The following is a 21,878-nucleotide window of genomic DNA, read 5'->3' as shown; positions in this document are numbered from 1 at the left end:
TTATACTCATTCATTTCCTGGTTCACATTCTTATTTCTTGGGCCTTTGCACAGTGTTTTTGTTTGTAACACCTAGGATTCACCTGATCAATTAATAATTAAGCCCTTGAGGAAACAGTTCAGGCTACCCACTGGACTGGAAAGTCAATCAATGATGTCTGAAACAATGTTTGTCCAGAGTAGCTACCATGTGTCTGCTGGTATTAGCCTGTTGCTGGTGGCTGGTTTGGTCAGACTCTTACAGTATGAGACTGAGTAAAATTCTCCAAAGAAATCCTGCATTTGTGTCTAGGTGTGAGATATTACACTGAGATTTCCATTCAAGTTGCAGCTGAAACAATGAAACCAGCAAAGAAACAAAAATGAAAAGCTGATACTGTAATTACATGGCAGTTTATTTTCCAATTAACAGAAATCTGAATATGAGTACATAGCAGAGGTGAGGATGCAACAAATACTTAAAAAAAGAGAGCAGCTTTTAACACAAATTAGCACTTTGGAATTTTTGCACCAAAGAGTTTCTCACTGCAGATGTCTTGAAAACCCTCAAAAATCTGTGAAAGAAATCCCATTATAAATGTGATGAACGTCAATAGACTGTTTACAAAATGTTCATTCATAACAAAGTGAAAAAAATACTTTTTTTGTTCCTCTCATAAAAATCGCCACATTGAACGAGGCAAAAGTAGATCATACCACATGGGGTAGAGTTTGAGTCCGAGTGGCTCTCTATACAGTTGTAACTGAAAGGAAGGCATTGTGAACTTTGGCCCCTTCAGGTGCTTTTGCTCCATGTGTCATCAGCTCCTGAATGGTCATCCAGTTGTCCAAGATCTTCTTGTTGCGCTTTTTCATCATCTTGCGTTGGCTGAGTTCAATGATGCTGAGCTCTTTGCGGCCCTCGTTGCTGCTCTGCGGGCACTCTTTCAGACTCTCGAGCCGGCAGCGCTGCATGAACTCACGCCGTCGCCGCTGTTCCTTGGCCCTCAGCAGCTGCTGCTTGCGCTCTTCCTTGCTCCAGTAGCGGCCCATCTTCATCTCACTCATGGTGTCATCATCAGTGGTCATACCACCACTGCGTTCCTCTTTGATCTTAAGTGCTCGCTCACGCAGCAGCCGGTCCCGCACTGGTCGCTTGGTTATGTAGCGTGTGCCATCACTGCGCACCTTTACCTTCCACTCGAGTTTTGGCTCAGAGGGTTGTGCAGGAAGACTGAGCTGACCTTGTGTGTATTCTACAGCTGAACTCTGCTGAATCAGCTGCATATAGCTCTGGTAGTGTGTGGCATGGGCAGGGATGTCTATTTGCTGGTGCCGGGGAGAGAGGTAGGGGATGCGTGATCCTAACGTTCTGACTTTCCTTGGTAAACTCTCTTCCTCTGCTGGGGGTGTCTGCTCTGATTCAGAGGGGTTGCTGTGGTCAGGGCTACCACTCGGAGCCCTTCTTACAGGATGACAGGGGGTGGAGCTGCGTCCCACAAGCATAGTACTTCTCAAGTTTTTCTGATTGGTCAGGGTGACTAATCTCTGCACAGAATGTTCTGGTGAACGGTCCATGAGTAGTGGTGTGCTGCGAGAGCTCTCTGCTGTGTTATAAGCACTCGAGCTGTCCTTGTCTGACTTCTCCGGACGTTCACTGATGTGGGCCAGCTTGCCTTGGTGAGGACTCTGCTTCCCTTGCTCTTTGGCAGACCCAGCTTGCTGCAGTTCCCTTTTTCGGCGCTGCTGTGCCTGCATGATGCTCTGGCACTCCAGCTCAATGCTACGTAGTTCCTCATTGAGGAGACGCAGCTCGCGCTCCATGCCATTGCTCCCACCCTGTTCAGTCAGGCTGCACTCGATGGTGCTGCTGCGGCTATAGAATAAGTCGTACTCGCCGCTGTTACGGATTTGGCACTTTAGCTGCAGCAGCTGCTGATAGCACTCGCCTTCAGAACGTCCATCCTCTTCCCTTGGTGAGTCTTGGCTCTCCCGTTGCTGCCTCAGACACCGGGACAGTCTCTTCTGGAGCTGGGCCAGAACACTCTGCTCAGAGCTGTCAGTTCCATGGTGCATGGATACGGCAGCACAATTCTTCTCCTGGCTGGAAGAGCAACAAGCACTGCTGCCCATCACATCCTCCTGCTCTGCTTTCCTGACCTGAAAAGAGAGTATGAAACTTTGAATGTGGGATCATATCATTTAATTAAATTATTATATTAAAAATGTCTTTTTGGGGTAGTATTGCAGTCATTCCTACCTGCAACTTTTCCCAAAAGTTAATTGTTTTTTGATTGTCCCAGCATTTATTGCAAGACCCACAAAATGTATTTATTAATAGCTCCACTTGTGGTCAGAAATGTACATACACTTACATCATGTACATGAATGTCATGGAAATTTTTGGGCTTTCAGTGATTTTTTTTTTAACTGTTCCTTTTCTGGGGCAGAATGATTGAACAACATGCATGTTTAATAGGAAAAAACCCCAAGAATTTGGTGCATATGTTTTAATGTATTTTGGGTTTTCTGAAATTAGCCCAGGGTCAAAATTATACACACAAAGTCAAAATTATACATATGCCCACTGACATTTATTAATTCAGTGGTGCTGAAGATTTCAAAATGTCTTAACTTGCCAAGGCCTTCTAACTTCCTGTTTGTGATCATGACTGACTATAGCTGGTAGCTTCCCTGTGAAAACATAAAAAGGGTTTGTTTGACAAGTACAGTGTTTTCCAAAAGTATTCATCTTCCTTTGTGTTTGTCCTGTTTTGTCACATTAAAAACTGGATTTAAAAAGGATTTTTTTGGGGAGGTGTAGCACCATTTGATTTACACAACATGCCTACAACTTTAAAGGTGAAAATTGCTTGTGTCACAATAAAACAACAATGATTATGATGAAAACACAGAAATCTGGAGTGTGCATAGGTATTCACCTCCCAAAATCAATACTTTGTAGTCACCTTTTGCTACAATTACAGCTGTAAATCTCTTGGGGTATGTCTCTATTAGCTTAGCACATCTAGCCACTGGGATTTTTGCCCATTCTTCAAGGCAAAACTGCTCCAACTCCTTCAAGTTAGATGGGTTGTGTTGGTGTACAGCAATCTTCAAGTTATCCCACAGATTCGCAATTGGATTGAGGTCTGAGCTTTGATTAGGCCATTCCAAGACATTTAAATGTTTACCTTTAAACCACGCCAGTGTAGCTTTAGCAGTATGTTTAGGGTCATTGTCCTGCTGGCACGTGAGCCTTCGTCCCAGTCTTAAACCTCTGGCCAACTCAGGGTTTCTTCCAGAATTGCCCTATATTTAGTGTCATCCATCTTTCCTTCAGTCCTGACCAGCTTTCCTGTCCCTGCAGATGAAAAATATCCCCACAGCATGATGCTGCCACCACCATGCTTCACTGTAGGAATGGTGTTCTCAGGGTTTGTGCCACACCTGGCATTTCCCATGATGGCCAAAAAGATCAATTTTAGTCTCATCTGACATGGAAGAATCAATTGATTCTTCCATGCGTTTGGGGAGTCTGCTACATGCTGTTGGGCAAACTCCAAACATGTTTTCTTAAGCAATGACTTTTTTCTGGCTACTCTTCCATAAAACCCCACTCTGTGGAGTGTACGGCTTAAAGTGGTCCTATGGACAGATACTCCCATCTCCACTGTGGATCTTTGCAGTTCCTTCAGTGTTGTCTTTGTTGCATCTCTGATTAATACCCTCCTTGCCCGGTCTGTGAGTTTTGATGGGTGGCCTTCTCTTGTCAGGTTTGTAGTGGTGATATATTCTTTTAATTTTGCTATAATGGATTTAACGGTGTTCTCTGGGATATTCGAAGTTTGGGATATTTTTTATAACCCAACCCTAATCTATACTTCTCCACAACTTTGTCTCTGACATGTTTGGAGGCTCCTTGGTTTTCATGTTGCTTGCTTACTAGTGTTGCAGAGTCAGGGTCCTTCCAGAACAGGTTGATTTATACAGACATCATGTGACAGATCATGTGACACTTTGATTGCACACAGGTGGATTTTAATCAACTAATTATGTGACTTATGAAGTGAACAGGTTGGACCAGCTCTTATTTAGGGGTTTCATATGAAAGGGGGTGAATACCTACGCACACTCCAGATTTCTGTTTTTTTTAATCTTATTGTTTGTGTCACAATAAAACAACAATTTTCACCTATAAAGTTGAAGGCATGTTGTGTAACTCAAATGGTGATAACTCCCAAAAGTCCATTTTAATTCCAGCTTGTAATGTGACAAAACAGGACGGACAAACAAAGGGGGATGAATACTTTTGCAAGACTCTATAACAGTTATTGGGAGATGTAGCCACTTCACCAAGATCTGGAAGAAGACCCAACTGGTCACTTTCAGCTGAGAGGAAATTGGTTCAGATTGTCAGGAACAGGCCAGTAACCATCAAAGTGCAGGCCTGCCATGAACTGGAAGCTGCTGGAACACCAGTGTCACTGACTACAGTAAAGTGAATTTTACATTGCGACGGACTGATAGGCTGCCGTCAAAAGTCACATGGATGTTGCAAGTCAGTTTAGGCTGCATACAGAGCTCTTGGCTGAGAGCCAGAAATGGCAACAATGTGACTTTTTTTTTTTGTGCTGATCGACTTTTGTGAACAGCTCCATTCAGCTGCAGTGACTTCAAATCTTAGTGTCTTGTAAGATATCTTTCAAGTCTTCCAAAGTTTCCTTTTGTTTCAGAAGACAATTCATTGTTCATTTGCCAGTAATAATGACATGATTTTAGAGATTCTACTGGGCCTCTCTTTCAGTGTTTCCTTGATGTATTTTGGTGAAACACCACTTCTGAACCAAAGAAGTACCCAATGATGATTTTATGGCTCACTGGGAGAGCTTGTGAACTTGCAGGCTGGGATCCAGACTGTAAAAATGGTTCTTCACACCCAGATAAACACATCAACAAGGGAGAAAAGATGCTAAAGGCATTTTTCCCCAAACCCTAGTCCTTTTGCACCTGGAGGTTTCAAACCAAGGTTAGGGGAGCTGATCTCTGGTCCTCCTGAAAACAGTGGACAGGGTTTTGTTTCCAGTGAGCTCTGGTTCTGTCTGCACCATGATCCACTCCTGGGGCCAAAAAAGTAATGTTAATCTTGTCGTGATACTTTCTGTTTTAGGTTTGCAAAGGTGCAGAAATGTATGTTGCAGTCTACAAATAAAAAAGGAATGCAAAGTCATAAGTTCATGCTATGTTTCATTTTCCAGATTGTACTGACAGAAAACGTAAAAACTGTCCAACTGATTTGCAGTGCAGAAGAAATTTGGCTCCACAAATACTGCAATAATGATGCCCTCTACCCAAAATGTCAAGAATTAAAACTAGGTTTGAACTTAGTAAAAAGTTTGTGAACCCCTTGGACTGTTCTATATTTGTCTAATTTCCATATAAAACATGGTCATATCTTCATGTAAGTCACAATAATGAACAAAGACAGTCTCCTATAACTAAAGATACACAGATTTTCAAAGAATGTTTGACCATATTGAATAAATCATTCAAACTGTGAAACTGAAGGTTGGAAAAAGTAAGTGTAAGCTGGAAGGTTGGAAAAAGTAAGCTAATGACTTTTTAAAAAGCTCATTGCAGTTAGAATTTAGCACACCTGGGTTCCGTTTAATGAAACAAGTTCAGAGGTGTGGCCTAGAATTACTTTGATTGATAAAAACCAAATGGTTGTTTGTCTCTGTATCAGCCCTGCGATAACCTGGTGACTTGTCCAGGGTGTACCCTGCCTTTCACCCATAGTCAGCTGGGATAGGGTCCAGCTTGCCTGTGACCCTGTAGAATAGGATAAGTGGCTACAGATAATGGATGGATGATTAAAAACCACTGAAAAGTTTGAGTTTGAACTTTTGACAAGAAGCATATCCAGATGGGAATCATACCTCACACAAAAGAGCTATCTGAAGACCTAAGATCAAGAATTGTTAACTTACATAAGGCTGGAAAGGGTTACAAAGTTCTCAAAAATTTTAGGTATTCATCAGTCTACTATCAGGCAAGTTGTCTATAAATGGAGATGATTAGGTACTGTGGCTACTCTGCCTAGAAGTGGGCACCCCGCCAAGATGACCCCAAGAGCACAACACAAAATCATTAATGAGGTAAAGAAGAACCCTAGAGTGGCCATGAAAGACTTGAAGATGTCATTAGAATTGGCTAACATCTCTGTTCATGATTCAACAATATGCAAAGCATTGAACAAGAAAGGAGTCCACGGCAGGACACCAAGAAGGAAGCCACTGCTGTCAAAAAAGAACATTGCTGCATGCCTGAATTTTGCAAAAGAGCACTTGGACACTCCACAATGGTACTGGGAAAATGTTTTGGGGAGTGATGAAACCAAAATTGAACTATTTGGGAGGAACAAGCAGAACTCCATTTGGCATAAAAAGGGCACTGCATATCAACATTAAAACATCATCCCTACAGTAATGTATGGTGGAGGGAACATCATGATTTGGGCCTGCTTTGCTGCGTCAGGGCCTGGACAGCTTGCCATCATTGAGGGGAAAATGAATTCCCAAATTTATCAACAAATTCTCCAGGATAAAGTGAAGGTGTCTGTCCATCAACTGAAGCTCAGAAGAGGCTGGGTGATGCAACAGGACAATGACCCCAAACATCGCAGCAAATCCACAGCACAATGGTTTCAGAAGAAGAAAATCCACCTTTTGGAGTGGCCTAGTCAGAGCCCAGATCTCAATACTATTGAGATGCTGTGGAATGACTTGAAGACAGCCATACACAGAAGACAACCCAAGAATATGGAAGAGTTAAGACAGTTCTGCAGGGAAAAATGGGCTAAAATTCCCCCTGCACAATGTGCAGGTCTGATCTGCAGTTACAGGAAGCGCCTGGTTGAGGTCATTGCTGCCAAAGGAGGGTCAACCAGTTATTAAATCCAAAGGTTCACTTACTTTTTCCACCACTACTGTGAATGTTGAATGCATTTGTATGATAAAGTCATGAAAAAATAGAATTTTTTTGTGTTATTGGCTTAAGCTCATTGTGTATATCAGTACCGGTGACTTGGATGAGGATCAGATCACTTTTTATTACCAATTCATGCAGAAAACTAGATAATTCCAAAGGGTTCCCATACTTTTTACTTTGACTGTAAGTATTCAGGCCAAGCATGAAAATGCTGTAAAAGTTTACTTTATACTGCTTTAGACAGCCTTTTACCAGCAGTTTCAATCACAGATCATGCCTTGGCTTCAATCTTGGTCACAGCCTCTGCTATAATATCTGTCTTACCTTCTGTCACCTATCAGATCCCTGTCTTTGGCCTTGATTTTATGCATGTTTCAGTGTTTCAGTTTCTGCCACTGCTTCTCATTCAGTCTCAGACCTCTCTCTTTCCCCAAACTCAGTCCCAGACACTGTCATCATTGTCGGTGTTGCCATCTCAGTCTGTGTGTCTTCTTGCCAGTCTTCACCCCTGGCTCATGTCACATTTCATCCCTCGACTGATCTTTAGTTTCAGCCCTTGATGCAGCTCCAGTATCATATCCAGTTCCATCCATCTGTCCCCAGTTCTGTCTTTGTCTTGACCTAATTTCCACCCCAGACCTCACTCCATATACTAGTCCAAAGTACTCAGTCCCTTCACCCATTGACAAGCCAGTGTTGTATGGTGTTTCCAAATTTGCAGTACCACCACCTGTACTGCCCTGTGATCTGTGCACCCTGCTGTTTCCCCTCCTGAGCCATGTATTAAAGAGTGGTTGTCATAGAACTTTCATGTTTGGCTCTGGTTTTCCTTTTGTTTCCTTATACATGTTCTGGTTTATTAGCTTTATTATGCGACATTTACCCTTTGTGTCATCATTGGAAAAAATGATGCCTGTCTGTCTTACGGGGTGATCGCAATTCTAGACCGTGTTCCTCAGTTCCTAGTTCTAGTACCTGTTTTCTGTTGCTTGCCTGTTTAATAGACCGAATTTCAAACTCAGCCTGCCTGTTTGCAATCCAAATATGGATTTTTTTTCCAATGATGACTTGTGTATTCAGTCAAATGTCATATATAAAAAAGAAGACCCATGAAAAGCATGTCCAACCACCACCACCCATGTATAATAATCAGTAATATTCCACAATCAACCTGCTCATCCTCTTCTCTGGCTGCTCTCTCCATTTCTTCCTCCTCTCTTCTTTGTTCTTCCAACATTTCCATTTTGAGCTCTTCTAAAAACTCAGTGTGCTCATCATCCAACCAGGCCTCCTCCAACTGCAAAAATCAGGAAAAAGATTTACTCTATTACATAAACATGGTTACAACTAAGTACTATAACAAAGACAAACAAAACATTGTTTGAAGTTTTATGAAAAATGGGAATTGCTTTTCATAGATCATTAGATTGTGATGGACAGATTGTGGTCTTGTACTGTAAAACAAGCCTGCACATGTTATGTTATCAAATTTTGCAATGCTCATTAGATTTCTCCAGGATAATAAACTTTGCATGTGGCATTTAATGAAGCAGGCTCTCATATCAGATGGTCAATATACAGCACTGTGGCCTTCTGACCCTCTCCTTTAATTTCTTACATCAGCTCTCTGCCTCGTGCGCACCCATAAAGCATGATCCATATTTATGGATTTAAATTTATTATCAGAGATGTATTTAATTACAGAGAGATAGAGAAGAGAGTCCATTAATGGTGGGATAAGCTGCGCTGCTCTGGTCTGTCAGGGCTATTCAACTTGGTGAAAGGTTTGAATTCATATAGTATGAGTATGCTATTAGTTTTTTATGGGTGACTGCTGGAAGTCAATTACACCGTCAAAGCAAGAAAATAAAACATGACCGGGTGAATGTGTTGGTCATCAGCATGAGGAGAGGGCAGGACATATCGTCTGTCCTAGGCATGTTTACTGGCAGAAATAAAATTAAATGCCAAGTCTTTTTATGCTCTGTTGAGTGCTGAAGGGAAACACCTTTAAGAGTCTGAGGGTACATCAAACGGGGCTATTATGGCATCTAATTGTGTGTAATTCTTGCTTTTGCTGCTATTATTTCACTGTCTGTGTTGAGGGATGTGTGTATGTGTGTGTGTGTGCCCGCACACGTGTGCCCACCTGCATCTCTGGTCTGGCTACAAGCAGTACAATGTTTCTAGTGTCCTCACAAGAGAGCAGAGCCACTGCTTCCTCTCTGTTCTGCACATCCTGACCATTTATCTGTGGAGGAAACATGGTGATGGCCAAGATTAATCTCAGTCTGACCTGAAGACACTATAATCACTATAATCACATGAGGCCTTCTTCCCTATATATAAGGAAAGAAACATAATGGACAAAAGAGGGAAGATTATGAACAATGTATTCTGTGTGTCACAAATAGCCCACAAACAAGCCAATAGTCAATAAAGCTAAGTCAAAACTCCAAATCAGACCCTTCTAAATTCTGTAATAAATTCAGAAATCATGAAAAGAATTTCACATTGTGTATTTACTAGGTAACATCAGATGATACTGTATATATTAATGTGTGTTTTTGTGTGTGGGGGTGAGTCTAAATAATAAGAATATTACATGGTGTTCAGTGGTCCAAAGTCCTCTTTTCAGATGAAAGTAAATTTTGCATTTCATTTGGAAATTAAGGTCCTAGAGGCTTGAGGAAGAATGGAGAGGCACACAATCTAAGGTGTTTGAAATCCAGTGTGAAGTTTCCGCAGTCTGTGATGATTTGGGATGCCGTGTCATCTGCTAGTGTTGGTTCACTGTGTTTTATCAAGTCCAAAGTCAACATAGCCGTCTACCAGGAGATTTTAGAGCACTTTATGCCTCCATCTACTTACGAGCTTTATGGAGATGCTGATTTCCTTTTCCAGCAGGACTTAGCACCTGCCCATAGTGCCAAAACTACTACCAAATGGTTTGCTGACCATGATATTACTGTGCTTGACTGGCCAGACAACTTGATTGATCTTAGAAAATATTCTAATAATTTGAGATAATGGATTTCTGATTTTCATGAGCTATAAGCCATAATCATTTAAATTAAAACAAACAAACGAACAAAAAAAGACTTGAAATACAACCCCAATTCCAAAAAATTTGGGATGCTGTGTAAACTGTAAGTAAAAACAGAATGCAATAATTTTCAAATCATGGAAACCCCATATTTCATTGAAAATAGTACAAAGACAACATATCAAATGTTGAAACTGAGAAATTTTATTGGTTTTTAAAAAAATATATATTCTCATTTTGAATTTAATGTCAGCAAGACGTTTCAAAAAGTTGGGACCGGGGTATGTTTACCACTGTGTTGCATCACCTCTACTTTTTTTTTTATTTAACCTTTATTTTACCAGGAGAGAAGACCCATTGAGATTAATAATCTCTTTTACAAGGGTGTCCTGGCCAAGAGGCAGCACAGGTTGCAAAATTAAAATTACAATTTACAGGAGTCTGATTAAAAGAAAAAAAAAGAAAAAAAATCATTTAAAACAGTTACAAATCAGAGACACCGTCTCAAGTGCTCTCAGTCTGGAGTTAAAATCGCTCAATGGAATAAGTTCTTTTATTTTTAGGTCCTTTTGCAGCTTGTTCCAGGTGGTGGGGGCAGAGAAAACAAAAGCTCTTTTTCCCTGCTCTGTGGGGACGGATGGGACAGAAAGCAGCAAATGATCATTGGAGTGCAGGCCATAAGAGTCAAGGTTCCTCAGTGTGATTAGGTTACTGATGTAGGGTGGCAGTAGTCCAAGTATTGCCTTGTATATAAAGGTATACCAGTGAGTCAGCCTCCTGGTAGACAGTGACAGCCATCCGACTCAGGAATATAGTTCGCAGTGATGGGTCAAGGCCCTACAATTAGTGATGAACCTCAGGGCAGTATGATACACAGAGTCAATCTTACTTAGACATTGAGCTGAAGCGTTCATGTACAACAAGTCTCAGTCTAAAATAGATAAACAGGTTGCAACGACAAGGCGCTTCTTAACATCAAAAGAAAAGCAAAATTTATTTCTAAATAAAAACCCAGCTTCAGTTTAAGTTTCTTAACAAGATTTTTAATGTGGGCTTTGAATGTCAGGGTGTCATCAAGCAGGATACCAAGATATTTATATGAGTGGACCACCTCTATTTCATTTCCCTCAAGAATGAATACTGTGGGGATGTTTAACAGTCCCTTCCTTGGCTTTGAAAACAACATTTGTTTAGTCTTGTCCGCGTTAAGTACTAATTTTAGCTGCAGAAATGCATGCTGGATCACATCAAAGGCCTTCTGCAGGGATTCAACAGCATTAGTAGGGGATGACCCACAGCAGTAAATGATTGTGTCATCGGCATAGAAATGCATATTTGCATCAGACACATTTTGACCCACATCATTTATATACATAATGAATAGGAGGGGACCTAATATATTTTAACAGCACTCTGTAAACGTTTGGGAACTGAGGAGACCAACTGCTGTAATTTTGAAAGAGAAATGTTCTCCCAATATATACAATTTCAGTTGCTCAGCAATTTGGGGTCTCCTTTGTCGTATTTTGCACTTCATAATGTGCCAAATGTGTTAAATGGGAGACAGGTCTGGACTGCAGGCAGGCCAGTTTAGCACTTGGACTCTTTTACTACAGAGCCATGCAGTTTTAATATGTGCAGAAAGCGGTTTGGCATTGTCTTGCTGAAAGAAGGAAGGCTTTCCCTGAAAAAGATTTTGTCTGGATGGCAGCATATTGCTCTGAAATGTAGATACATCATTCAGCATTAATGATGCCTTCCCAGATGTACAACCTACCCATGTCATGTGCACTAATGCACCTTTATACCATCACAGATGCTGGCTTTTGAACTGTGCACTGATGACAAGCCGGATGGTCCCTCTCCTCTTTAGCCCGGAGGACATGGTGTCCATGATTTCTAAAAAGAATTTCTAATTTTGGTTTGTCAGATGTCGGGACAATTTTCCACTTCCCCTCAGTCCATCATAAAAGAGCTCGGGCCCAGAGAAGGTGGCTTTATATCTGGTATTAACTTGCATTTGTGGATGCAGTAATGAACTGTTTTCACAAATGATGGTTTTCTGAAGTGTTCCTGAGCCCAGAAAGTGATTTCCACTACAGACACGTGTCTGCTTTTAATGCAGTGTCACCTGAGGGCCTGAAGATCACAGGCATCCAATGCCAGTTTTCAGCCTTGTCTCTTGCAGACAGAGATTTCTCCAGATTCTCTGAATCTTTTCATGATATTATGTACCATAGATGATGTGATCCCCAAATTCTTTGCAATTTTACATTGAGGAACGTTATTCTTAAATTGTTGCACTGTTTGCCCATGCAGTCTTTCACAGAGCGTTGAACTCCTCCCCATCTTTACTTCTGAGAGACTCAGCCTCTCTGGGATGCTCTTTTATGCCCAGTCATGTTATTGATCTGTTGCCAATTAACCTAATTATTTTTTTTTTAGCATTACACAACTTTTTCAGTCTTTTGTTGCCCCTGTCCCAACTTTTCTGAAACGTGTTGCTGACATCAAATTCAAAATGAGCATATATTTTTCAAAAAACAATAAAAATTTCTCAGTTTCAACATTTGATATCTTGTCTTTGTACTACTTTTCAATGAAATGTAGGGTTTCCATGATTTGCAAATCCTCACAGTCTGGTTTTTTATGTTTTACACAGAGTCCCAACTTTTTGGGAATTGGGGTTGTATTTCACTTTAAGCAAAATGGATATAGAATATATGAAAGTTTACCTTTTTGAATTAAATAAATAAAAAAGAAGTTTTTGAGTTCAAACCGGTCTGTTGACTGGGACCTTTCTGTGTGGAATTTGCATGTTCTCCCCATGCCTACGTGGGTTTCCTCCGGGTGCTCAGTCAAGTTAGCAAAGGCACTCTTGACCATTCTCATAAATCACCATAAGGCAAATTCCACATATTTCCAGTGTATAACTTGGCTTTCAAGAAGTTGAAAAAACAGTGTGCACTTAAAAGTGATGTCATGACATTCCTGGCTCATGCTAAAGCTAGTTGAACCACAGTAGGTTCTGGGTGCAGAGCTTTGTGTGTATGGACAGGAATAAGGAGCAGTTCTCAAGGAGTATTTAAAAAATAAATAAATAAATGAATTAATAAATAGTAATGATGATAATAATAATAATAGGGCGGCACAGTGGTGTAGTGGTTAGCGCTGTCGCCTCACAGCAAGAAGGTCCGGGTTCGAGCCCCGTGGCCGGCGAGGGCCTTTCTGTGCGGAGTTTGCATGTTCTCCCCGTGTCCACGTGGGTTTCCTCTGGGTGCTCCGGTTTCCCCCACAGCCCAAAGACATGCAGGTTAGGTTAACTGGTGACTCTAAATTGACCGTAGGTGTGAATGTGAGTGTGAATGGTTGTCTGTGTCTATGTGTCAGCCCTGTGATGACCTGGTGACTTGTCCAGGGTGTACCCCGCCTTTCGCCCGTAGTCAGCTGGGATAGGCTCCAGCTTGCCTGCGACCCTGTAGAACAGGATAAAGCAGCTAGAGATAATGAGATAATAATAATAATAATAATAATAATAATAATAATAATAATTCAACTGTTATTCAGCTGCAACTAGATGGCCTTTTGATTTCAAAAATCAGTGAAATTTATTTCCCTCAAATTTGGTCATTGTGATATTTTTATTTCTGTAATATCTAAAAAATATCAGGCCATTCTGTGGCTGGAAAGTTTTTTAATTTGAGGGGATTTCTGAGCAAATAATGTGCATGAAATCACTCGCTTTGCGCAGTCAAGCAGACAGAGAAAGTCTGTGTGTGCATGTGCAGGTTTACCACCTTCTTCTTCTTTTGGGTTTTACGGCAGCTGACATCCGGTGTTGCATTACTGCCATTTTTAAGGTTTACCTTGACCGTGCGCTGACCGTTACATCATTCTGTCGCTAAACAAACAGCTGATCACATCGAGGTGCTTGCTGACCGCCGATATTTATTAGTTTGGTCCTGCGTTTCCTTTCCTTTGCAACATAACATCTTTTCTTCTCACTTTCCGTTACTGTCTCTGGTCTTTCACATTTTCATTTGCGTCCTCCATTTTTCTCTCCTGTTTCAAATTTGTATCCCACAATGCCTTGTGTGAATGGGGAAAGCCCACCATGTGATGCATGATGTAATATCTTGAATTGGGTCATGGTGAAGCAGGAAAAAATAGCGTAGAATTTAGGGCCACATGGCCCTAAATTCATTAATTGTTATATTTTAAAAAAAAACCTAATAAAGTTGGAAGTCTGTGATTCAAATTCAGTAGCTTTCAGTCCACTCAACAAAAATAATTGGGTGTCAGGGAAAATTCTTTTTATGACCTAAACTTGAAAAATCTGAAAGGCAGTCAACCTTTAACTGTTAGAGACTTACAAATTTTAATAAATCTAAACTTCCCTCAACTTAATTTTAATAAATCTTGCCTAATGGTCCTTTAATGTCTTTTAAGAAACCACTGAGAAGGGACTGGTCTGAAAGCACTGACGCAGAGAGTTATTATTAAATGTTACCACACTCTTTCAAAAGCCTTTTTTTCTTGCTGTACAGTAAGTGCTAGCAGTTACTGATATTCAGGAGGTGATGTTTCCTTATGGCATATAAAGGAAAGAGCTCAAGAGACAGGGCATTTGTGTTCGTGAGTGCTTCCTGCCTGCATCCACCCAGCCACACAATTAAGTGCCCTGTGACAGCCCGCGTCCATCTTTTTACAAGATGAGTAATAGTGCAGTCATGGTTGGGATAACAGTTTCTACACTGCAAACCTGCACCAATCTCTCTCTCACACACACACACACACACACACACACACACACACACACACACACACACACAGGTATTCATTTACAAAGAAATACACATTTATACGCATGTGCATCCACCCACACACATGAGCCTGACAGACTCATATGCCAGCCTCAAGGCAGTTCTATGAATTTCTATGAATGCCAAACAGGCTTGGTCACATCAGGACAAGCAGGACAGCTTTTGCTGTTTCTTTTGTGTCTCAAGTAGGTTCAGGTCAAAATGTTCATATGAGAAAAATATTTGACCAACAAATTAGTTTTTTTACAGTAGTACTATTTATATATTTTATTTAGATGTTCATTTTCCACACTAAATATATAAATTCTAAAAGCAAGTGGTGACAGTTTTTTTTTTTTGGTTTGTTTTTTCCAGTGAGCCAAAAGAAGATTAACAGTTAAGGTCACTAGAACATCCTAAATAGCCAATAACCTCATACTTTCCTCTGGATCAGCAGAAAATGGATTAAGAATTGCTTTACTGAAACTGTGGTCATATCCAAAAATATCTACTCGTGAAGTACAGAACCTCCAGAGAGCCTGTAATAACGCACTCGAAAATGCTCCACAGGGAGACATTTAGCACTTCATGTGACCAGCACAGCAACAGTGCTCCTGGCTAATGATGCCAGGGAGATCTCATCCCTGCCCAGGGTGCGCGTGCACACACACACACACACACACACACACACACACACACACACACACACACACACACAGATCCCAAGTCATGATCTGCTTGTAAAGACCGTTTGGAAAACTTTAGAAGTTTATCAGTCTAATATATATATATATATATATATATATATATATATATATATATATATATATATATATATATATATATATTTCGTTTCTCTTCCTCTCTCTGCCTTAAGGACTTCTTCTAAGCCTCGTGAAAGTATGACTCAAAAGTGTTTGCTCCCCCTGTAGGTTGACTTTGCTGACTCCTACACCAAAATGTGTTGCATGCAGGCTTAATGTGCAGCCATTAAAAATGAAAGAGCCCTCTAACTGCAGGATGATGGCTTCCCTGCTGGCAGAAAGAGCTCCTCATGAGTGTATAATGAGGATTGAGAAGTAATGTTACCTGCAAGATACGATCCCCTTCTCGGATACGACCATCTCGAGCTGCGATGCTATTAGGTCCAATCTAAGAAAGAGTGGAAGAATGCATCATTGAGAATCAATAGACATGCATTGCATAAGTAAATAGACACTTTTTTTTTGCCTTGGCCTTTACTCCAGTGTTGGTCTTTTTGCAGTCTACTGTTGGTGTCTCTCAAGGTGAAGAACAAAGTGTGATTTTAAACCTTCTGTTGAGAGGAATTTAAAACTAGCACAGTGTAGAATTCTGGTTGCACCACGGACAATTAAAGTACATCACAATTAGTAATATGTAATGTAATCTGAGATCAAAACTTGACTATATTTCACCACCACCATCCAAACAGAAACTCAATGCAGCACTAACGGGAAATACATTCAAGATTGAGATGCAAGGAAACAGTTATTCAAATACTGTCGCTTGTGCTTTGAAATAAAATGGGAACTCAAATTATCCATCTATCAATCAAAAGCAAAGTGAATCTGCATTTGAATATGCTGAAAAACAGAAATAAAAAGTACAACATTAACAGTAAAATATTTTTCAATAGGTTGCAATGTGCTTCTTTGCTGGTGATGTGTCTATTGACTGAAGTGAACATAAGTTCCAGAAAACACTACTTTGTAGCAATCACTAAAAATGTCTGTTTCACATGGTGAAAATTTGACATTTTCTACTATATACTTTATATGCAGTAGTTCTGAAAACTACAGGTTACTCATAGCAAGAAGGTTCTGTGTTTGAACCTCGCAGCTAACTGGGGTCTTTCTGTGTGGAGTTTGCATGTTCTCCTCGTGCCCATGTGGGTTTTCTTTGGGTGCTCCAGTTTCCTCCCACAGTCCAAAGACATGCAGATTATATCAACTGGCTACTGGGTCATTCCATGCCAAATCAACAAATATCTGACAAATTTATGCTCGACCATACTGAGAGAGTGTATTTAACTTACAATTTCTGTTGTATGTTAGTTTATGGGCAGCACGGTGGTGTAGTGGTTAGCGCTGTCGCCTCACAGCAAGAAGGTCCGGGTTCGAGCCCCGTGGCCGGCGAGGGCCTTTCTGTGCGGAGTATGCATGTTCTCCCCGTGTCCGCGTGGGTTTCCTCCGGGTGCTCCGGTTTCCCCCACAGTCCAAAGACATGCAGGTTAGGTTAACTGGTGACTCTAAGGCTACATCCACACGACAACGGCAGCGAGATGTTATTTAAAAATATATCGTGTCCAAATGGGCAACAATCAGTAAAATATCAGGTCCATATGGCAATGCAACGCTTGCTGAAAATGATGCAATACACATGCCACACCTCTAGGGGCGCTGTAAGACGGTCCCTTCGGAGACACCAGAACAATAGAAGAAGTAAGGACGCATGCGCATAAACTATTATGCGCGAGACTTCATATTAGCCACAAAGTCAGGAAAATCTGTTTGTAAAATTACATTATAATGACCAAATACAATGAAAAGTATTTTTCCAGTCTCACCTGTGAAAGGTAATCCCATGTGATCTCGTTTGGACGGCAAACCTGTTGGTACAGTTAAACGAAGCTAATCTTTATTCTCCGCTTTGACCTCTCCAAAATGGCGGCGAGGATGACATGATTCTACGCGGAAGGCGGCGTCTTTAATGGTCCGGAATAAATTGAATGATACACGTTGATGGATTAATTTGTTGTTTCTCACCTGTGAAAGGTAATCCCATATGATCTCGTTTGGATGGTAAACCTGTTGGTACAGTTAAGCGCAGCACATGAATCTTTATTCTCCGCTTTGACCTATCCAATATGGCGACGAGGATGACGTATGATTCTACGCGGAAGGCGGCGTCTTTAATGGTCCGGAATAAATTGAATGATACACGTTGATGGATTAATTTCTTCTACGCCCTTTTTGAGGAATGTATTGTAGGACTTAAACCCACATCTGAAGAGGTGAGATCGCTCCTTTTTTTTCCCCCTATTTTTGCTGGCGGGATTGACTCTGCCCTAAGGGCAGAGTCTCTCTCTCTCTCTCTCTCACTTTGCACCATTACACAATAAATATTCACAGTGAAAATATTTTGTAAGCGTGTTTCATGAACCAAGTTATAGGATTTGTTGACAACTCGCATCGAGTTTGTTACACTTCTACCCGGCGTGAAGCACTCACAGTCATGTGGTTGTGACGTCATCGTAAACAAATCCGTTCTACTCATCCAGACGACTTCACAACGGCAACGTTGCCAGATCTTTCCACTCTGGAACCCGTTCTCAAAAAGATTGCGTTTTGGGCACCCAAAACGCCGGTGCCATGTGGACGCCAGGCCTAAATGATAAGCAATTGTATCGGAGTCACCTGAATCCGTTGCCGTGTGGACAGGGCCTAAATTGACTGTAGGTGTGAATGTGAGTGTGAATGGTTGTCTGTGTCTATGTGTCAGCCCTGTGATGACCTGGTGACTTGTCCAGGGTGTACCCCGCCTTTTGCCCGTAGTCAGCTGGGATAGGATCCAGCTTGCCTGCGACCCTGTAGAACAGGATAAAGCGGCTAGAGATAATGAGATGAGATGAGATGTTAGTTTATGGCAGTCAGAATCTTTCTTTAGTCCAATTCCTATAGAACAGGGAGGAAGTTCAGCCATTTCTAGATGTCTAAGAACAAACTCATTTATACTGATCTCAAATTGAAAGCAACTACAATTAAATTCCCTAGTCAACTATTCAAAATATCCAATCCTTGCAAAGAAACACAGAAAGTTAATAACATTGGTAAATTTTCTCAGTGCTCTGTATTACAATGTATTTAATATAATCCAAGCAATATAATGTTATCTGAACAAGTATGCAGTTTACAGACTCTAAAACTATAAGATATGAGCCACCTGTTCTGGTATCAAAGGTCACCTATTGTGCTGTGTTGATATTGATAAGGCTGGCTGTTGACTGGTACACAATAGCTGGTCATTGATTGCTAATGTTACACAGTCTTAGATTAAAATCAATTTACAAATAATTAATACTGAGCATTAATTGAAATTTTATTTAAAATTGAGGAAGAAACATGTCTCCTAACCTACTTGAGTCTTCTTGAAGCATTTATTAACCCTCAAATATCAGTTATATGAAAATATATCAAAAAATCGAATTTGGTGAAAATGGATTTTTTAAACCCCTGTAGTTTAAAAATACTTGAGAGACACAGAACAAAAAATTTGGAAATATAAAATATGGGTCTTGGGGATTACTGAAAAAAATTTACAAGTTCCTAACTGCTATCCCACATTGGATTTCTTGCTACTGAAAATGGCATGTTTTAGAAATCGGCGAATTTCAAAACCCTATTACAGACAAACTAGGAATAGTGGAGACTTGGTAAAACTGAAATTGGAAGATATTTCTGTGTAGATTTGAATAACATTCTTAGTTTAAGCATTACTGCCAGAGGCAAGCTTCCAGAATGAGTTAAAAATGCAAAAAATGCAAATTTGTCTTTTTAATTTCCTTGTTAAAATCACCATCTAATATACAATGACCATTGAAATTCTTAGTTGAAGCTTGTAGTACAAGACATTGAGTCTCTCTGTGCAAAATTTTAGGTTTCTATCTTGCATAATAAAGATTATATTGCACTTTGAAATATGTATCTTTTGAGCAAAAAACTAAAAAGTCGAAAAATTCAAATGCCTGTATCTCTGAAACTATTGGTGATAGGAAGCTCAAGTTTTGCAGATTAACTTCTTTTAATAGTATCTCTGAGCCCTCCAAATTTCATTGAAATCTGAGATGGTCAAGCATAACCTCTTGTTGATTTGGCATGGAATGACCCTACTCTAAATTGCCCATATGTATGAATGTAAATGTGAACATTTGTTTGTTTTGGTGTTAGCCCTGCGATAGACTGGTGACACACCCAGGGTGTACCCTGTCTCTCACCTGAAGTCAGTTGGGATTAGCTCCAGCTTCCCCGTGACCCTAATGGATTAGTGGTATAGATAATGGATGGATGTATCTTTGCTAATGTAGGCACACAACTAGCCAACAACCAAATCAAAGCATGATCTTCACTATATAAGGAAAGTACACAGGTTTTAGATATCATTGCTGTTTTAACCCCCATATTTATATTAAACTGGCTTCTTTACTTAATCTTCCTACAAATATCATATTAGAAAGTAAATAAAGTAAATTCTTAAATTGGAGTTGTTCAAAAACTTAAGTTATAGGCAAAATTTCTATTTTTTTGGACAAGAATTCAGTAACAGTGACATCAATTGTTTTTCCCCAGATTACCACACATAGAGTACCAGTCAATAGTTTGGACACACCTTCTAATTCAGTGGTTTTTCTTTACTTGTATTAATTAAGACACTTCATGTCTTAAAGTAATGATGGATGTCGTTTCTCTTTACTTAGTTGAGCGGTTCTTGACATAATATGGATTACTACAGTTGTGGAATAGGGAGATTTACTGTACCTTTATTATTTACTATTTACTGTTTGGTCTCAAACACATTAAGAAGGCAAGAAATTGCACTCATTAACTTTTGACGAGACAGACCTGTTAATTGAAAAGCATTCCAAGTGACTCCCTCATGAAGCTGGTTAAGATAATGCCAATAGTGTACAAAGCGTCTTCAAGGTAAACGCTGGCTACTTTGAAAAATCTAAAATATGAAACATAATTTTGTTTACCAAATAATTCCATATATGTTCCATATGTAATTTCATAGTTTTGATGTCTTCAGTATTGTTCTACAATGTAGAAATTCGTCAAAATACCGAAAACCCTATGAATGAGTAGGTGTGTCCAAACTTTTGACTGGCACTGTATGTCAGTCAAAGTCCTTCACGCACCATTCGTGGCGCATTTGGTGGCACCGATCTCTGTTTCGTAGCCCTCGGCCTCTCGCCTATATTACATAGCTAGGGTTACAGTGGGGGGCTAGTCCTCTGGTAACCATGAGAGTTTGACTCTCCACTCATATTTGTATTGCAGTGTGCCTTGCCAGATGGCAGTAGGCACCATTTTTATGATGGTCTTTGGTATGACCCAACCGTGAGTTGGGTCATACGAAAGGCCATCAGTGGGGCAAAAAAGTATTTAGTCAGCCACCAATTGTGCAAGTTCTCCCACTTAAAAAGATGAGAGAGGCCTGTAATTTTCATCACAGGTACACTTCAACTATGAGAGACAGAATGGGGGGAAACAATCCAGGAAATCACATTGTAGGATTTTTAATGTATTAATTGGTAAATTCCTCAGTAAAATAAGTATTTGATCACCTACAAACAAGCAAGATTTCTGGCTCTCACAGAGCTGTAACTTCTTCTTTAAGAGGCTCCTCTGTCCTCCACTCGTTACCTGTATTAATGGCACCTGTTTGAACTCGTTATCAGTATAAAAGACACCTGTCCACAACCTCAAACAGTCACACTCCAAACTCCACTATGGCCAAGACCAAAGAGCTGTCAAAGGACACCAGAAACAAAATTGTAGACCTGCACCAGGCTGGGAAAACTGAATCTGCAATAGGTAAGCAGCTTGGTGTGAAGAAATCAACTGTGGGAGCAATTATTAGAAAATGGAAGACATACAAGACCACTGATAATCTCCCTCGATCTGGGGCTCCACGCAAGATCTCACCCCGTGGGGTCAAAATGATCACAAGAACGGTGAGCAAAAATCCCAGAACCACACGGGGGGACCTAGTGAATGACCTGCAGAGAGCTGGGACCAAAGTAACAAAGGCTACCATCAGTAACGCACTACGCCGCCAGGGACTCAAATCCTGCAGTGCCAGCCGTGTCCCCCTGCTTAAGCCAGTACATGTCCAGGCCCATCTGAAGTTTGCTAGAGAGCATTTGGATGATCCAGAAGAGGACTGGGAGAATGTCATATGGTCAGATGAAACCAAAATAGAACGTTTTGGTAAAAACTCAACTTGTCGTGTTTGGAGGAGAAAAAATGCTGAGTTGCATCC

General features: G+C 40.5%; 1 protein-coding gene across 1 annotated transcript in view; it reads right to left on the bottom strand.

Annotated features, from left to right (window-relative positions):
* Nucleotides 1-563: 563 nt before the first annotated feature.
* Nucleotides 564-21,878, bottom strand: part of pdzrn4 (PDZ domain containing ring finger 4) — a 120,392-nt gene continuing 99,077 nt past the window's right edge. The window contains exons 5-8 of the mRNA XM_060914629.1: nucleotides 15,906-15,968; nucleotides 9,118-9,219; nucleotides 8,140-8,265; nucleotides 564-2,138 (exon numbers count right to left, since the gene is read on the bottom strand). Coding sequence (XP_060770612.1) covers nucleotides 729-2,138; nucleotides 8,140-8,265; nucleotides 9,118-9,219; nucleotides 15,906-15,968 — 1,701 coding nt within the window. The 3' untranslated portion in view covers nucleotides 564-728. The remainder of the gene's footprint in view (nucleotides 2,139-8,139; nucleotides 8,266-9,117; nucleotides 9,220-15,905; nucleotides 15,969-21,878) is intronic.

Source organism: Neoarius graeffei, chromosome 2 (assembly GCF_027579695.1).
Source record: "Neoarius graeffei isolate fNeoGra1 chromosome 2, fNeoGra1.pri, whole genome shotgun sequence".
Taxonomy (NCBI): Eukaryota; Metazoa; Chordata; class Actinopteri; order Siluriformes; family Ariidae; genus Neoarius; species Neoarius graeffei.
This window is presented reverse-complemented; position numbering and strand designations above follow the sequence as displayed.